This window comes from Lobosporangium transversale (genome assembly GCF_002105155.1).
Source record: "Lobosporangium transversale strain NRRL 3116 chromosome Unknown BCR41scaffold_20, whole genome shotgun sequence".
Classification (NCBI taxonomy): Eukaryota; Fungi; Mortierellomycota; class Mortierellomycetes; order Mortierellales; family Mortierellaceae; genus Lobosporangium; species Lobosporangium transversale.
Genome location: NW_019028998.1, coordinates 602,101 through 617,000, shown reverse-complemented (window position 1 = coordinate 617,000; position 14,900 = coordinate 602,101). Strand labels below are relative to the sequence as shown.

Here is a 14,900-nt window from a genome sequence, read left to right as displayed (position 1 = left end):
TAAATGCATGGCTGCTTAATGCCACCGTAGAGAGCAAAAGTCTCAGCACATCCAATTCTAAAAAAAAAAAAAAAAAAAAAAGAGAAATTGTTTACCCGGACATCAGATATGGCCTGATACCTGACTGGCTATCCTTCCTTGTACGGCCCGTATTGATATGCCTGACATTTCAAGACTCAATAAGAAAAAAAAAAAAAAAATAACTCATTATCTGCTGGACTTAATATTTTGAACCAAAACGTAATAGTGAAAATACCAATGATGACCCATGCCTGTATTCTAGACACGTGAAAGCTTCGTTTTCATTTATGATCCCATGTCCATTGTCACCAAGGATAGCACAAGAAACAAACACAAGTCAGGATCATCCAAAACACAGTTATTTTTTTTTGTACATTTATTTAGTAATGTCTGTGCGGTATTTGGGAATGAATCAAAGCAGCTTGAACGGGCATAGTATCGTCAGAAATAGATCAAGGTGTCGAGTACAAAAAAAAAATAAAAAATAAAATGAAAATGAAAATAAAAATCCAAGACAATTCTAACATTATAATTGACATTCATCAAATCCAGAACGTGGGTTCAGTGGATTGGTGGTAAACATGTGTGTGGAAACCAAAGAAAAATTTATCCATGGTTTAGGAATCGACTTGCATGTAGTCATTCATCTCAGCATCTAACTGATCCACAGTCTTGGTTTCTCTCTTCTCGCCATGGCTACGACCTCCACGTCCACGTCCACGACCTCCACGGCTACCACGGCTGTGGCCTGGGTTTCGTTGTTGTCCCTGGTTATTGTTGGTCAATGCCCTGATCGAGTAGAAATAAATAAATAAATAAATGAATAAATAAATAAATAAAATAAAAAAATCAGTCTAAATCATCAGAGCCAAAAACAATTCTTATTCAATATTTGTGAAATCATGTCTTACCTTGGTGCTTGTGCAGGGGGAAGGACAGCCTGAGCAACAGTGGGTGTCAAGAGAATTTCAATCTTCATAGGGCGTCCTATGAATTATCCAAGATGCAGCAAATGATTAGTAAAAGGTTCCACAAAGTAAAAAAAAAAAAAAAAAAAAAAAAAAGTCAAAAGCAATATATAATTATAGTCAATTACAACAACAATTACCATCAAGGGGGACTCCGTTAAATTTGTTATAGGCAACAGCGGCATCTCCGACTCGAACAAAATGGATGACAGCTGTACCAGTTGACTTCCCGCTCTGGTCGTACATCAAAGTGCACTTCTTGAGAGGTCCAACTCTGGATGAAAAGACAAGCTAAATGACGGCGTACATACATTCCAGTTTTTTTTAAGAGCCAACATGGACACCGTCGGGAAATGAGAGGACAAAAGGAAAGGAGAGATGGGGAGGAGAGATATTCATGAAGGAGAGTGGGAGAGTGTGCGAGATGGGCGTCCGTTAGAGTCGAGTCCACGTTTGGTTTGATCTTTTTTTTTTTTTTTTTTTTTTTTTGTCATGGCTCTGGTACGTCTGAACAAGATAGGATACACGCAGTAACTGGATAAACATCACCGCCACATTTTTAGCAACCCACTGCCCATTGTCCTCAAAGCGCTACGACCACTCTCCCTGTGTTCTTTCGATCCAACCATTTCGATTCATCATCTTGGCAACCGAGTTGACTTGGTTTCGAAGCGCACAAAGAGAACAGTGTAGAGAAATAGCCGCATAAGCTAGAGCCAATGTGACTCTGTATAAAGATCAAGGACAGATCGCGATGATCAAGGTCGGTGGTAATGGAGAACACCAGATAGCATGATACGCAGAGGAGACACGAGGCTCGCCTGGTTCTTGTATTAGCAAGCGCCTTGCCCCTCTGGTTCAGTCTAGCCCAGCTTAGTTCAGGCCAGTCCAGTCCAGTCCAGTCCAGTCCAGTCCAGTCAAATATTCGTCTCCGTCAATTTACCTTCAGGTCCTCGGCAGAGACTTGGCGGTCAAGGTTCGAGACCTGCATCTTGGAGCCATCGGGAGTGTTCTGGCGAATGACAGATGTGTGAAGAGGTGCTGCAGAGGCATTATTGCGGTACTGCTGAGCACCGGCAGTGTAGGGCTTATTATCACGGCTCTGGCGTCCAGTGCGGGTAGGGCCGGATGCACGAGGGCCTCCACGACCGCCACGAGGACCGTTAGTGCGGCGGTTGGATTTTTGAGTCTTGATGATGTCATCAAGAGACATATCGAGAGCATCAACGGCGTTGGACATTATTGTAGAAAGTTGAGGGTTAAAAGTGATGGGTTGAAAGAAAAGCTATTTTCGTCCAAGATGATTAAAATTAAAGAGTTAGCGATCTGGATGTAGAGGGTAAGGAAGTAATGTGCAGCACATTTGCTGAACCAGATGGAATGCTTACCTTGAAGAAACAAAAATAGATGGTTTGATAAAAAAATGGACAGACAGATTGCAAAGCTGGGACGATGATGATTATAAGAGATCAGACACAAAAGGCCAAGGGCAGCAAGTGTATAAAATAAAATAAAAAAAGGTTGATTGGGTAGCAACGTGACTATTTTTATTAAGGAGCATAATGATGGATCGAGTCGAGTCTATTTTTATTTGAATATCAAGCAAGATGTTAATCATAAATAAAAAAACAAATGCAAGAATCATTGGGAAAGAGAGAAAATTATTGTTGCCTCACAGCTCATGCGTCTTTCGGGAAAAAAAAGTTTTCTCACTTGATCAGCAGATTGAGGCAAGACAAGTTGTCTACAGACACTGATATGATTTGATTTGATATTATTTTGTGATAGTGTATCTCAACAACGCACAAGATAAGATTCGTCCACCATTTTATCACCTGGGCCCTCTTTTTTACCTTCTCCTCCTCTCTCCCCTCTTCTCACTCCTTTTCGCTCTCTTCCCTATTCTTTATATCATTATAACGCCTGTTCATGCACATTCAAATTTTATCTCTACTCCTTTTGATTTGATTCTTCTTTCACTCATACTCTTTTACTTCGCCTTGTCTTGCTCTCTCCGCTCCCTTACTCCCCATCTCATCCTCATCCCACTATCTTAATCATCCCTCCCCCCTCTTTTTCTTCATTCTATTTCTCATTAAAATAATAAAAAATAAATACAAGGTAACCTAAAAAAAAAAAAAAAAAAGCATGTCTCGCTCCACTCCATGAAATCCCCTTCATGGTCCATGTCCAAGCTAATTCTCATTTTCTTTCTCCTTTTTTCCTTGATCACTTGCCTCTTCTATATAAAATTGACATAGCCCCCTTTGCATCACTCTTCCATCTGTACATGTCGCTGGCTGAAACAGCACCAGTCGTCGCAGCACCTGCTGGCCCACACGCGGACAGCTCTCCAGCCGTGAAGCTGCATTCAGACCCTGATACAACTTCAACTGCCACTTCCACTTTAACGACTTCAATAAAAGAAACATCATCATCAGTATCAGCAGTAACTTTAACAACAGAACCCATGACGACAGTATCCGCATCACTTGTATCTGTCTCTGCTGCAACGCCATCTGCAGAATCATCATCAATTATCACCACAGCCCCTAGTCCACCCGGTCATAGCCAAACTACGACACAGACTCACCCTTTACCAATAGACACCCAGAAACAGCACCAGGACAATTCAATGGCTTCAAGGACACCATCTTCCCCTGTCACCCCGCCTGCTCCTTCAGCAGTCGCGTCCTCATCACCGATCTTGGCTCCGCTTTCGCCTTCACCTTCAGTTTCTTCCCCTACACAGCCATCATCCTTACCATCAGTATCAGCATCAACATCAGCGCCAACAATATCAACAGTCAAAACAGAAGCTATTTCGCCCGGTCCTTTGTCGTCGTCCTCTGTTCCAGGCGAGGCAGTAACGGCACCCTTAGCCTCCCCTACATCTTCTACAGGCCCTCCTGCACCGACCCCCACCTCACTCTCACCCTCCCCTTCCTCCATGACCTCTAGTTCTAGTATGAACAACATTGATAAGGGTCGCCCGATCCCTACTTCAAACGCTTTGTCATCTTCACTGAGAAGTAGAATTTCCACCAGCGCACCGCTCTCTTCTCTTTCCTCCGTCACCGAAACGACCATCATCTCCCCAAAGCCCTATCCTTCACATCCCCACATCTCCTCAGCCCCACTCTCTTCTTTCAACAAGGCAGATGCTAGTCTACGCCATCTGGGAGGCAGCAGTTACTCGAATGCCTATCCAACGCCAGCATCAAAGTATGAGGATATCCATATCTCCAGCCCAAAAGCACACTCGCAGCAACCTCATTTCCCACAATCAAAAACTCAGGACGGAGATATTGCCTCAAAAGATGATCATCCATCTGCATTGTACAGAGTAAAGCAAGAAGAGGAATACGAGGAGGTATATGAGATGGAGGGTGAAGAGTATGAGGTAGTGGGTGATGAAGAGATGGGTGAGAGTGATGTTGAGATAGACCGGGAATCTGGGATGGAGATGGAACATGATCTGAGCCGACCAGATGATCGGGATGCAAACATGGTCGATATCTCTGTCGAATCTCTGTCCTCAACCCAAGGCAAGAAGAGGTTGGCATCGCCTGATTCATCCTCAACACTCGCCAATGAAGATGATTCAAGATCCAAGACTCTGTCACCAAACCCGAGTACAAAGTCAGGGACAGATGCAGCTGGATCCTCACAGCCCAACAAAACCTTGGGAAGTGCTGTCAAGAAGGAATCCAAACCAGGAGTCACAGGTACCAGCTGTGCTAACTGTGGTACTACCAAAACCCCTCTTTGGCGACGCGCCAGCGATGGACAAACGATCTGTAATGCATGTGGTAAGTCCACTTTTTTTTTTTTTTTTTTTTTTTTTTTTATTTCCGAGGGGAAATAGTTCAAAAGATGTTTCAGAGGGCAAACACATTGTGCGCCGGAGAGAGATTGGAGATGGCGGATTTATTTACCGTGGAAAAAAAAAAAAAAAAAAAAAAAAAAAAAAAAAGAATGGACATGGACACATTATTGGACATGGCAACATATTAGAGAAAGAAGACCAAGGCTATCATGGTTTCTTCGCGTGCGTTAAGATGTGTGGAATGAGCACTAGGAGGAAAAGGGATAGCCATTAGTAAATACCAAATCAATCATTGGTTATTGTTGTCCACTGAAGGAAAAAAAAAATGCATTCAAAATGTTCCTTTAGCCATCACACGACTACAGCCAAACAAAGGATTTGTGAGAATCTAGGCTTAATAAGAGATATAAACAAAAGGGATGGGCCATTTCTGCAATCTCGCTATCTTTCTGCCCTCCTTCCACGCTTTCTCATTATCTGTTAGTATAGTTTAACATGATATTATATGATATCTAAAATATTTGTCGGTCATTTCAATACGATATTCATCCCTCACACAGTAATATAATGGTGGGAAAAAAAAAAAGAAAAAAGTTTGATCGCGATTAGACACCAAGTAAGACGACAATCACAAGAAAAACAGAGAGCAGGTTGCACATGGAGAGAGAGAGAAAGGAAAAGAGTGGAAATGTTTAGAATATCACATTTAATGTCCATGGAGTAATAGATCGATAAAAGAACAGGGCAAAATGAAAAGCTCATGTATCCCATTCATCCCATCCATCCGTTCCTCATGTATTCATGTATTATCGGGAAAGAAGAATGAAAAAAAAAAAAAAAAAAAAAAAAAAAAAAGAGAGCAAAAACAGAGTGCGGGTTGGAGTGAAAAGAGTGAGTGAGATGAGGCTGTCTCGTACAACTGTTACTGTACACAACAAAGGGGTTATTTTAGGACAAACAAAAAGAAGGCAAGCTTTGGTTGGTTGGGATTGGTTGATGGGTTATTTGTTTGTTGGAGGAGATTTTTTGATTGTTTAGATTGTTTAGATTGTTTTGATCTGAAATGGTCCTTGATGTAGTGATAGCTGGATTGATTGATTGTTCACTTCAGTTCTTCTTCTTCTTCTCTCGTGCTTGATGGACTCTTATTGTGTCTTCTGCACGTGGTGCACACACAGAGTAAAAAGAACAGGATGGTTTTTTTTTTTTTTTTTTTTTTTTTTTGTATGATGGGGTCCCTTGTCTATCTATCCTTATTCCTTTACTTGATCAAGCTGATCTCTTTCTCTCCCTCCTATTCACTTTTATTTTTGTGATTGTACAATGATGAGAGAGAGCATCGAGATGGCGCTGGTTTGGGTCACACACAGTTTAAACTCAATTTCAGTCGACTTTGCCATTGCATTGCATCACATCGTAGTATTGATTATTTTAGTTATCACTTTATTTTAGTTAATGTACTTTAATGTCATATATTAATTACTTTAGTATAAAAGTGTCATAACTAACTCGCTTTTTTTTTTTTTTTTTTATTTTTATTTTTTTTATATATATTGCCTTGTTTTATAACTATTTGCTCGGCAATACTTAGGTCTGTACTACAAAGCAAGGAATCTAACAAGACCACCATGGCTCAAGCGCAACATGGGTCTCAAGAAGGGCGATACTGCAACTGGCGAAACAGACGATCTAGAAGATGGGAATGTTCGAGCTGCATCTTTGAACCCAACGAGCAAATCTGGGCCTTCTTCGATAGATGGAGCATCATTGGATGATGAAAGGTCCACTGCTGAGTCCACAAAGGCAGCCTCACAGGAGTCAGAAGAAAAGCCTTCGGAGACTGAACCTTGCCCAGGAGATGGCAACTGTAATGGTGCAGGAGGAACGCATACATGTTCAGGATGCCCTTCCTACAATCAACAACAGTCAAATCGTCAACACCTTGTATGCGCCAATTGTCGAACAACCACAACTCCTCTTTGGCGTCGAGATAGCAGTGGCAATACGATCTGCAATGCGTGCGGACTTTATTACAAACTGCACAATGTCCATCGTCCTGTAACAATGAAGCGTGCGGTCATTAGGCGCAGGAAGCGCGTGATCCCACCTAGCCCACCGCCATCGGTTTCTCAGAATATGAGACACCAACCACAGCATTTGCAGCCACAGCAACCATCTCAACTTCAAGGAACTCGATATCCTTCCCTGCAGGGTCCACGATCATCGCCTCCAACGTCTAGCATGGAAGGACAAGGAGATCCCAAACGTAGACGGATTCAGAGCTCTAATGGAGCCAGAGGAGGTCCATCCATGGAGGAGTACATTCTGCCCAAACCGTCTGGGAATGATTATCCTGATCGAAGCCAGCGTGAGCAGGGATCAAACAGTTATCGCCGCAGTATGTCGCCTATTGATAATATTAGCAATGGTGAGCAGAACCATCATCATTCCAACTCACCTCACCACCAAGGGTCCTCATACTCTCAGCAGCAATCTCGATCGCAGGAAGGATACCCACATGGTCATGCACACTTGGGGCCGTCTCGATACATGCCGAGCGCACATTCAGTCAATAGACATTATCATTCAACGCCCTCTGCGAGTATGTCACGCTATCCTGTACATCACGTTCCACCACATTCTATGCCGCCACAGCCACATCAAGGAAGTGCACCTTCTATGGTCAATAGTGATGTTAAGACCAACACAGCGTTAGCCAGTCTTATGACTCTGAGTTCTTCAGGCGGACCTAACCATCCTGGTTCGACAGTCAGACATGACGACAGAGAAATGCAACACATGGCGCCACCGCCACCATCGCAGCAGTCGATGCCACTGTATTCTAAAGCTCACAATCAGACTCAACATCCAATGTATCAACACCCCCCACATTCCTATGCACATAATGGTCACGCTCCTCGAGATTTAGAAGAGGGAATGCATCCCAGCTCACAATATGCTTCAGGATGGAACCAGCGTCTGCCTGGATATAGTACTGTGTCGACGTCTTCAACTAATATTCGGTTGTCATCTACAGGCATCGTACATTCGACTGGCCCGCCACCGCCAGGATCGCCACCACACTACTCGAGGTACCCACCATATCATCATCCTCATCAGCCGTATCGCAACCAAGGTCCACCTCCACCAGGACCAGGACATGATTATCGTCCACCAGAGTCACCTCAATCTCAAGGGGCCTCAATGCCGCCAGCACAAGGAGGGCATCATTATAGCACGGGATCGTCACCGACTCAGAGTAATGTCATGCCGAACAGCTCTGGTTATTCAGCACCTTACCATCATTCAGGCCCGAGTGATCCACATGTGGATCGTGAACGTGCTGGATCTGGTGGTGGTAATTCGGCGCACTTGCCGCCTATTTCGCTTCCACATCCTCCGCACCAGAGTCATCATCAGCCTCTCCCAAGGGCAACAGACTTGCTACACCAACAAGAACAGGGTCCTCCACCGCCTCACCATCATCACTATAATGGGCATGGACGACAACCCTCACCGCCGTCTATGCCGATGAATGGGGCAGCCATTGGGGCATCAGGTAATCATGTGGCGCCAGCATCTTCGACAAACACAGATGTTCTACAGCAGACGCGCAAGGACTTGCAGCGTGAGGTGTCCCATCTGTCGATGCTATTGGGAAGAGCAGCAGCAGTACTCAATGGTTTGGACCATGCCTTGGATTCACATCATTCTGGAGCATCCAGCTCCCCTCCTGTGACACACTCACCCCCTATTGGGCATGGGTATGGACCACCTCCACCTTCGCATGGGCATGGTCATGGTCATAGTCATGGTCACGCTCATGGTCATGGGCCTCCACCACCACCATCGCAACCACAGCTGCAGCCGCATCCACCTCCTCAGCAACAGCAGCTACCGCCTCCACCGCATCACAACCAGGCAGCGTCTCCATCGCGTTATGCACCAGCGCCATCTTACACATACCCTCTACCAAGGAGGCCTTGAAAAGGCCTTTTTTTTTATTTTTATTTTTTTTTTATAATCTCATATAATACTCCTACCTTTGTCTGTAATCTAGACTTTTTCCTTCCATATATTCTTTCCGTATTTCATTTTCATTTAACATTTTTCTTTCTGCAAGTTTCTTTGTTGCTGTGCCTTTTTTTTTTTTTTTTTTTTATCTTAATGAGCGATCTCTCGTGTATTTGTAGACACACAAAAAAAAAAAAAAAAAAAAAAAATTAATAAATAAAATATAGTTTTGGCTTTTTTTTTTTTTTTTTTTTTTTTTACAACAATACACATCCTTTTATTTTTTATAATACAAAAAATGAGTAAACACAGCTTACAAACGTCAAAGACACTGACTAACAGAGAACGAGATTACTTGGCACGGATATTAACTACAACAACAGACTTTCGACAATTGTAAATGCTGGATTGTTTAAAAAAAAACAAACAAATGCAACTGCAATTGCATCAACTTTTTAGCAAGAAAGGAATGAATGAATGAATGTATGAAATAAACTAGATTAAAAAACTAATCAATGAGCCGTTGTTTTATTTTATTTTTATTTTTTTTTATTTATTTATTTTTGGGTGAGGGGAGCATAGATCGACAACCGAGTGGAAGAAGTATAACACCCAGGGGATAACGGCCCTCAAGAGTGCACGAACTTGTAAGAACGAATTTTTTTTTTTTTTTTTTTTTTTCAGTCAGACTAAATGCATTAATTTTTTTTTTTTTTTTTTAAAAAAATACATATAAAAATAGCCGTTATAAGAGCAATCGATGAATTGACTGCAGTGATAGATCAACGTAATTTTTTTTTTTTTTAACTTTCAAAAGACAGGGATTATAAGAAAGAAAAAAAAAAAAGGACGCATTCGCTGTACTTGTTGGATTAATGCGGTTTACCTTTTATATATATATATATATATATATATATATATATATATAATAATAATAATAATAATAGTTCAAGATGTTATTACAAGGATGAATAGGATCCGTCAGAAACTAATTGCACAGATCCAGCAAGCTTCTCCACCAGAGATCATAGGCATTGACGCGATTCTTGAAGCTCAAAAAGCACAACAACAACAACAACAACGGGAAGAAGAAGATGAAAATGAAGAAAACGAGAAAGAAGACCAACAGAACAAAAGACCAGATGAAGATAGTCATAGCGATCTGATAACCACTATGACAACCATGTCAATGACACGAGGATACATTCCAGATCCAAGGTTGATAACTCACATCATTCCAGGAACACAGGCAACACCGCTGGACATGTCCTCGTATATTCAGCATGTCTTTGAGCAGGCCTTAGATGAGATCGGGCTAAAGGAATCGATTCTGGAAGCATTGCAAACCATTCATGAATTGAAGGATTCCGGTCAGGATGAGTTACCGACGCTCCTGGACCAACAACTGACCAATATGACTCTGTTGTGGGAGTTGGAGCCTTATACAGAAACAGTACCGGAGAGACTTTCGGTGGAAGAGAAGCTCGGGGTAATGTCATGGCAATTGGAGATCACGAAATAAATAAAATAAAATAAAATAAAATACAAAAATACAAATAAAAAACAACTAAATCCCATATATAATTTGCATTCAGAGCAAAGAAAAAATCGTTGCAAAATTTTCCTCCGCATACGGAGGACGATGAGTTTTCATTAAGTAATGTTTGAAGATGCAAAATGAAGAAAGAGATACTATGGTATGGATCAAAAAATACAAAAAATGAAAATATTGATTTGAACGCCCGGTCTAATAGATCTAATCCCATCCAGAGACTTTTCCTCCACCAAATGGATCTGCATCTGCCTCGAGCGCCGTAATATCAAAGCTAGGCTTCTTGTTCTTTTTGGCCAGCTGTGCAGACTTGTCAACAACGGCCACAACACCTGATCGTGCCTTTGCACTCTCCGCAGGATCCAGTCCACGCATAGGTTTGTCGGTTGCAGCGGAAGCAGTAGTATTAATACCGGGAGCGTTGATGGTAGTTGGGATGGTAGCCTTTGCTGTAGTGCTTGTTGTTGTTGTTGTTGCTGAGCCGGCGGCAGCAGCCTGAGTAGCCTTCTCGAGCTTAGCCTTCTTGATCTTGACTTCTTCTTCTGTAGGCCTTACAAAGAATGAGTCTCCTTCCAGTGCAGTAGATTCCGACTTTTCCTTGTCCTTCTTCTTCATCTTCTTCTCGTCGCGCTCGGTTTTCTTCTTTTCCAGTAGAGCAGCTGTCTTTTCTTTCTTGGCCTCTTTCTTGACAGCCTTCTTTGCATCCTTCTTGGTCTCATTATTTGATCCTGCTCTCTTTACTTTGCCCCTGCCATTCTCCATGTCCACATCGCCCTCGCTGTCAACAACAGAGGACGTTGGAAGCGATGGTACGAGGGCGCTGAGCGGACGAGGTCCATTGCCCTTGAAGACGGATGACAATGTTGACTTTCTTTTCTTAGCGCCCCCAGCATTCGAGCCCGTGTCGTCCTCGTTTGCATCTCTTGACCGCTTCAAAGATTTAGACTTTTTATCTTCCTTGCCTTCCTTTTCCTTTTCCTTTTCCATCTTTTGCGTCTTCTTTTCTTTTTTATCCATCTTATCCTTTCTCTCCTTCTTCTCCTTCTTCTCCTTCTTCTCCTTCTTCTCCTTCTTTCTGTTGCTGTTGTCGTCATCGCCGCTATCGACATCATCTTCCGCTTTTGATGTTTTCTTCTTCTTTTTCAGCCGCTCAAACTGTTCTGCTTCTGCAAGGACTTCCTTATCAACAGCCTCTGGATCAATCTCACCACGTTTGATTTTTTTGAGCATCTTCTTCTTCTCCAAGTCCTCCTTCTTTTTCTTCATCTTTTCAACCATCTCCTTGTGCTCTGCACGCTTGGCTTTGATCTGAAGGAACTTTGGATCAAAACGTTCACCATCCAATACTCTTAGTGATGGCACAAGCTCTAAAATCTATTTTAATGATAATAATCTATTAGAAACCGACTTTTTTTTTTTTTTTTTTTTTTTTATGTTAAAAAAAAAAAAAAAAAAAAATTAAAAATTACCTTCTCTTTATAATCTGGCTTTTGACAAATAGGATTCCCCTGGAGACTCAAATTGGTCAATTTCATCAAGGATCCCAAGGCGGCCACGTCGCTCCAGTCTCTCAAAAGGTTATGACCCAAATCCAGGATGTCCAAGGCAACACAACGACGGAGGGTATCAGGAATGGTGACGAGTTTGTTATGGTTCAATCTCAATTCTTTCAACAAGGGGTTATCTGATAAATCAGGGATCTGACGAATCTCATTATGGGCTGCAGAAAGTTTTGTCAATTTCTCAAGTTTGGGGAACGAGGGTAGTTGCTGAATACGGTTATGAGAGAGGACGATGGTATTGAGATCGAGTAATCCACCCAGATGGTCAACGACTTTAATTTTGTTGTTGTTGAGAACCAAAGCTTTAAGTTGAGTCAATTTCTCAATGTGGATAGAGATACGATTCAATTCATTATGGGACAAATTTAAAACTATTTTTTTTTTTTTTTTTTTTTATGAAGAATAAAAAAGAAAATAAGCAAGAGAAGAACGAAAAATAGTAACACATATTACGCGCGTTAGAAACGTTTTTTTTTTTTTTTTTTTTTTTTTTTTTTTATATATATATATAAAAAAAATATTTTTGACGGCCAATTGCTTGTTAGTCTACGACAGCGAATTTCTTTTATTATTTTACCAAAGAGTGTCGAAAGCCGTTGAAGACCTTCGAAAGAATCGAGTTGGTTTCCACTGAGGTTGAGCAAGGTGAGAGATGGGAGATATTGGAGACCGGAGATAGCATCTGGTGAGGAAAGGTTGTTGTTGGATAGATTGAGCTTATGAAGATTGATACATACGGAAATGTCTTCAATATGATTGATGCCTTTCTTTGACAAATTGATCTCCTTGAGCTGTTGGATATCTGTCCCAGCAGCACCAGCTTGAGAGGCGATGATAGCGGGTGTTAACTTCATAGAGGGGAAATAAGCGAATCGAGAGTTTGGGGATTTGGAGGAAAGGAGACCTTGACTATGTGAAAGAAGGAAGGTACAGATATTAATGATTTATAGAAACAAAAAGAACAAAGAAAAAAATTGCTGAAAAAAAAGGGCGAAGCGTTACACGTTGGAATTAAAAAAAAAAAAAAAAAAAAAAAAAATGTTTACATTTTCTATGGATGTGACAAGCATTTAGGATCAAGCCAAAAGCCACTTCCATTTCCCTCCCCCCAGGCACCAAACAACAGGGAAACTAATATTTCCACACTCTGTCAGCTTTACTCACCAGACCCATTGATGTTATTTCAGACCGTTGAACTTGGACCAGATTAAGGCAGAGGATCACATTCAGCTAAAAAATAGGAAATAAGAAAAAAAGAAAAAAAGAAAAAACGAATAACAGCAATTAAGGAAAAGGAAAGGTAGTCATGTCATTCTTTGCCAGACCTATTTTCAACCGCATCAAGCAAGTGGCATTCAAGCCTCGTGGAGTTGAAGAATTCTTTGAAGGCGGCAAATCCCTTCCGACGGAAAAGTCATGGACTGGTAATACATCACCACGTTCTTTTCTATACTTTTTTTTTTTTTTTTTTTTCTTTATATTCTTTTATTTTTTACTTTTTATCCTTTTCTTTGAAATTCGCTCTGTGCTCTTCTCTGATCCGGTTGTAAGAGGAGGAAAAAAGGAAGATAAAAGGAAAAAGATTGAATCAATCACAGATCTATCAGGTTTAACTCATTAGTATTATTTTTCTCTTCTTTTCTTTTTTTCTTTTTTTTTTTTTTTTTTTTTAAAAAAAAAAAAGGTCGCGCTTGGAGAGCCAGTGAGCTGAGGCTCAAGTCATTTGATGATCTGCATAAACTTTGGTATGTTCTACTCAAGGAACGCAACCTCCTTGCCACTCAGAAGGAAGAGGCTCGTCGGTTCCATATTTCGAAGCAATTTTTTAGCAACAAGGGTCGTCAGGAGAAGGTAAAAAAGAAGAAAGGGATTTAATACGTTCTTGATCTGATCTGATCTGATCTGATCTGTAAAAACAAGTGAACTGACAAGTTTATATATATATCTTTTGACAATGCTGCTTTTTTTTTTTGTTCGTATGAACTAGTGCAAGAAATCGATGGCAAGAATTAAATTTGTTCTGAATGAACGACGCCTGGCTTGGGTTGAGGCCAAGAAGTTGCAGAGACTGGCTAATGTTGAGGAGGCATCTGTCAACACCAAGGTTCCGACAACAGGATCAGCAAAGGTAGCATCCGAAAACACTACATCAGCAGCAGCAGCAGGAACATCATCAACGTCAACATCAACAACAGCATCAACGACAACTAATGCTAGAGCTTAAAAAAAAAAAAAAAAAAAAAAAAAGATGCTACTGTAACATGTGAGGACAGGTTTATTTGTTTGTAACTGCTAGGTACTATTGGAAGGAAGAGAGGGTATAGATAGACAATTAAAGAACGGAATATTATGAAGATTGCATGTAAACTATAGCTTTTTTTTTTTTTTTTGCTCATGATAGCTATGCTATTGCAACTGAATTGAAGATCACGAAACGTGGGAAAAGTATGTTAATGGAACCAAGTTGGTTGCAGTTTTTCGCGATCATCTTGAACAATGTATATACATATATACATATTCATATTTGTATATATACATTGCTGCAAGCATTTGTTGTTGAGCCTTTTTATGATTATTACTATTATTATATACAATATGATGATGATGATAATGATGATGATGATGATGATGATAGAAGAATACAAGGAAGAAGAGGGCTCCTTCTTGAATAACATGTGTAGGGTGTAGAGGGTGAAGATGCGGTTTTCATATCGGATTAATAAGATTTTTGATTTTGATAAGCAAATGAAGTAAAGGAGAGGATGAAGAAATGCAATGGAGTAAGCAGGCCGGATGTGAAATCCCTATCCATCGATGTATACAAGAAACACAGCAGAGTAATTATATACAAAAAGATATTTGAATACTTTTATTTTTTATTTTTTTTTTTTTTATTTTTTTATTTTTTTTGATTTTAATTTTGGCTCAACTCAACTCTGGCTCAAAGGTGGAGC

General features: G+C 40.9%; 5 protein-coding genes across 5 annotated transcripts; 3 read left to right on the top strand and 2 right to left on the bottom strand.

Moving 5' to 3' along the window:
• Window positions 1-387: 387 nt before the first annotated feature.
• On the bottom strand, window positions 388-2,072 carry BCR41DRAFT_354471 (hypothetical protein). The gene is made up of 4 exons (XM_022024325.1): window positions 1,933-2,072; window positions 1,130-1,280; window positions 933-1,008; window positions 388-810 (listed from the first exon to the last, which is right to left on the bottom strand). The coding sequence occupies exons 1-4, from the start codon at window positions 1,978-1,980 to the stop codon at window positions 639-641; spliced, it is 447 nt and encodes a 148-aa protein (XP_021881133.1). The 5' UTR covers window positions 1,981-2,072; the 3' UTR covers window positions 388-638.
• Window positions 2,073-4,497: 2,425 nt separating this feature from the next.
• BCR41DRAFT_306391 (hypothetical protein) lies at window positions 4,498-6,933 on the top strand (the record flags this gene model as incomplete). The annotated part of the gene is made up of 3 exons (XM_022020822.1): window positions 4,498-4,801; window positions 6,410-6,466; window positions 6,719-6,933. Coding segments are annotated over 3 exons (576 nt in total), but the record flags the coding sequence as incomplete, so codon positions are not given.
• Window positions 6,934-9,799: 2,866 nt separating this feature from the next.
• Window positions 9,800-10,354, top strand: BCR41DRAFT_396717 (hypothetical protein; the record flags this gene model as incomplete). Its single annotated transcript, XM_022028834.1, has 1 exon — window positions 9,800-10,354. One exon carries the CDS (start codon window positions 9,800-9,802, stop codon window positions 10,352-10,354), a length of 555 nt encoding a protein of 184 aa, XP_021881131.1.
• A 92-nt stretch (window positions 10,355-10,446) lies between these two features.
• On the bottom strand, window positions 10,447-12,944 carry BCR41DRAFT_422491 (hypothetical protein). Its single transcript, XM_022030162.1, has 3 exons — window positions 12,524-12,944; window positions 11,854-12,317; window positions 10,447-11,758 (listed from the first exon to the last, which is right to left on the bottom strand). The coding sequence occupies exons 1-3, from the start codon at window positions 12,798-12,800 to the stop codon at window positions 10,589-10,591; spliced, it is 1,911 nt and encodes a 636-aa protein (XP_021881130.1). The 5' UTR covers window positions 12,801-12,944; the 3' UTR covers window positions 10,447-10,588.
• Window positions 12,945-13,077: 133 nt separating this feature from the next.
• Window positions 13,078-14,170, top strand: BCR41DRAFT_422490 (mitochondrial 39-S ribosomal protein L47 (MRP-L47)-domain-containing protein; the record flags this gene model as incomplete). Its single annotated transcript, XM_022030161.1, has 3 exons — window positions 13,078-13,370; window positions 13,631-13,797; window positions 13,934-14,170. Exons 1-3 carry the CDS (start codon window positions 13,253-13,255, stop codon window positions 14,168-14,170), a joined length of 522 nt encoding a protein of 173 aa, XP_021881129.1. The 5' UTR covers window positions 13,078-13,252.
• Between the last annotated feature and the right edge of the window lie 730 nt (window positions 14,171-14,900).

Coding starts and splice junctions, on each gene's coding strand:
- BCR41DRAFT_422491 (XM_022030162.1), bottom strand. CDS start 12,800: ATGAAGTTAACACCCGCTATCATCGCCTCTCAAGCTGGTGCTGCTGGG. Junction 12,318..12,523: donor ACGGCTTTCGACACTCTTTG/GTAAAATAATAA, acceptor AAAAAAAAATAG/TTTTAAATTTGTCCCATAAT. Junction 11,759..11,853: donor AGCCAGATTATAAAGAGAAG/GTAATTTTTAAT, acceptor TCATTAAAATAG/ATTTTAGAGCTTGTGCCATC.
- BCR41DRAFT_354471 (XM_022024325.1), bottom strand. CDS start 1,980: ATGCAGGTCTCGAACCTTGACCGCCAAGTCTCTGCCGAGGACCTGAAG. Junction 1,281..1,932: donor TCTCTGCCGAGGACCTGAAG/GTAAATTGACGG, acceptor GCCGTCATTTAG/CTTGTCTTTTCATCCAGAGT. Junction 1,009..1,129: donor TAACGGAGTCCCCCTTGATG/GTAATTGTTGTT, acceptor GATAATTCATAG/GACGCCCTATGAAGATTGAA.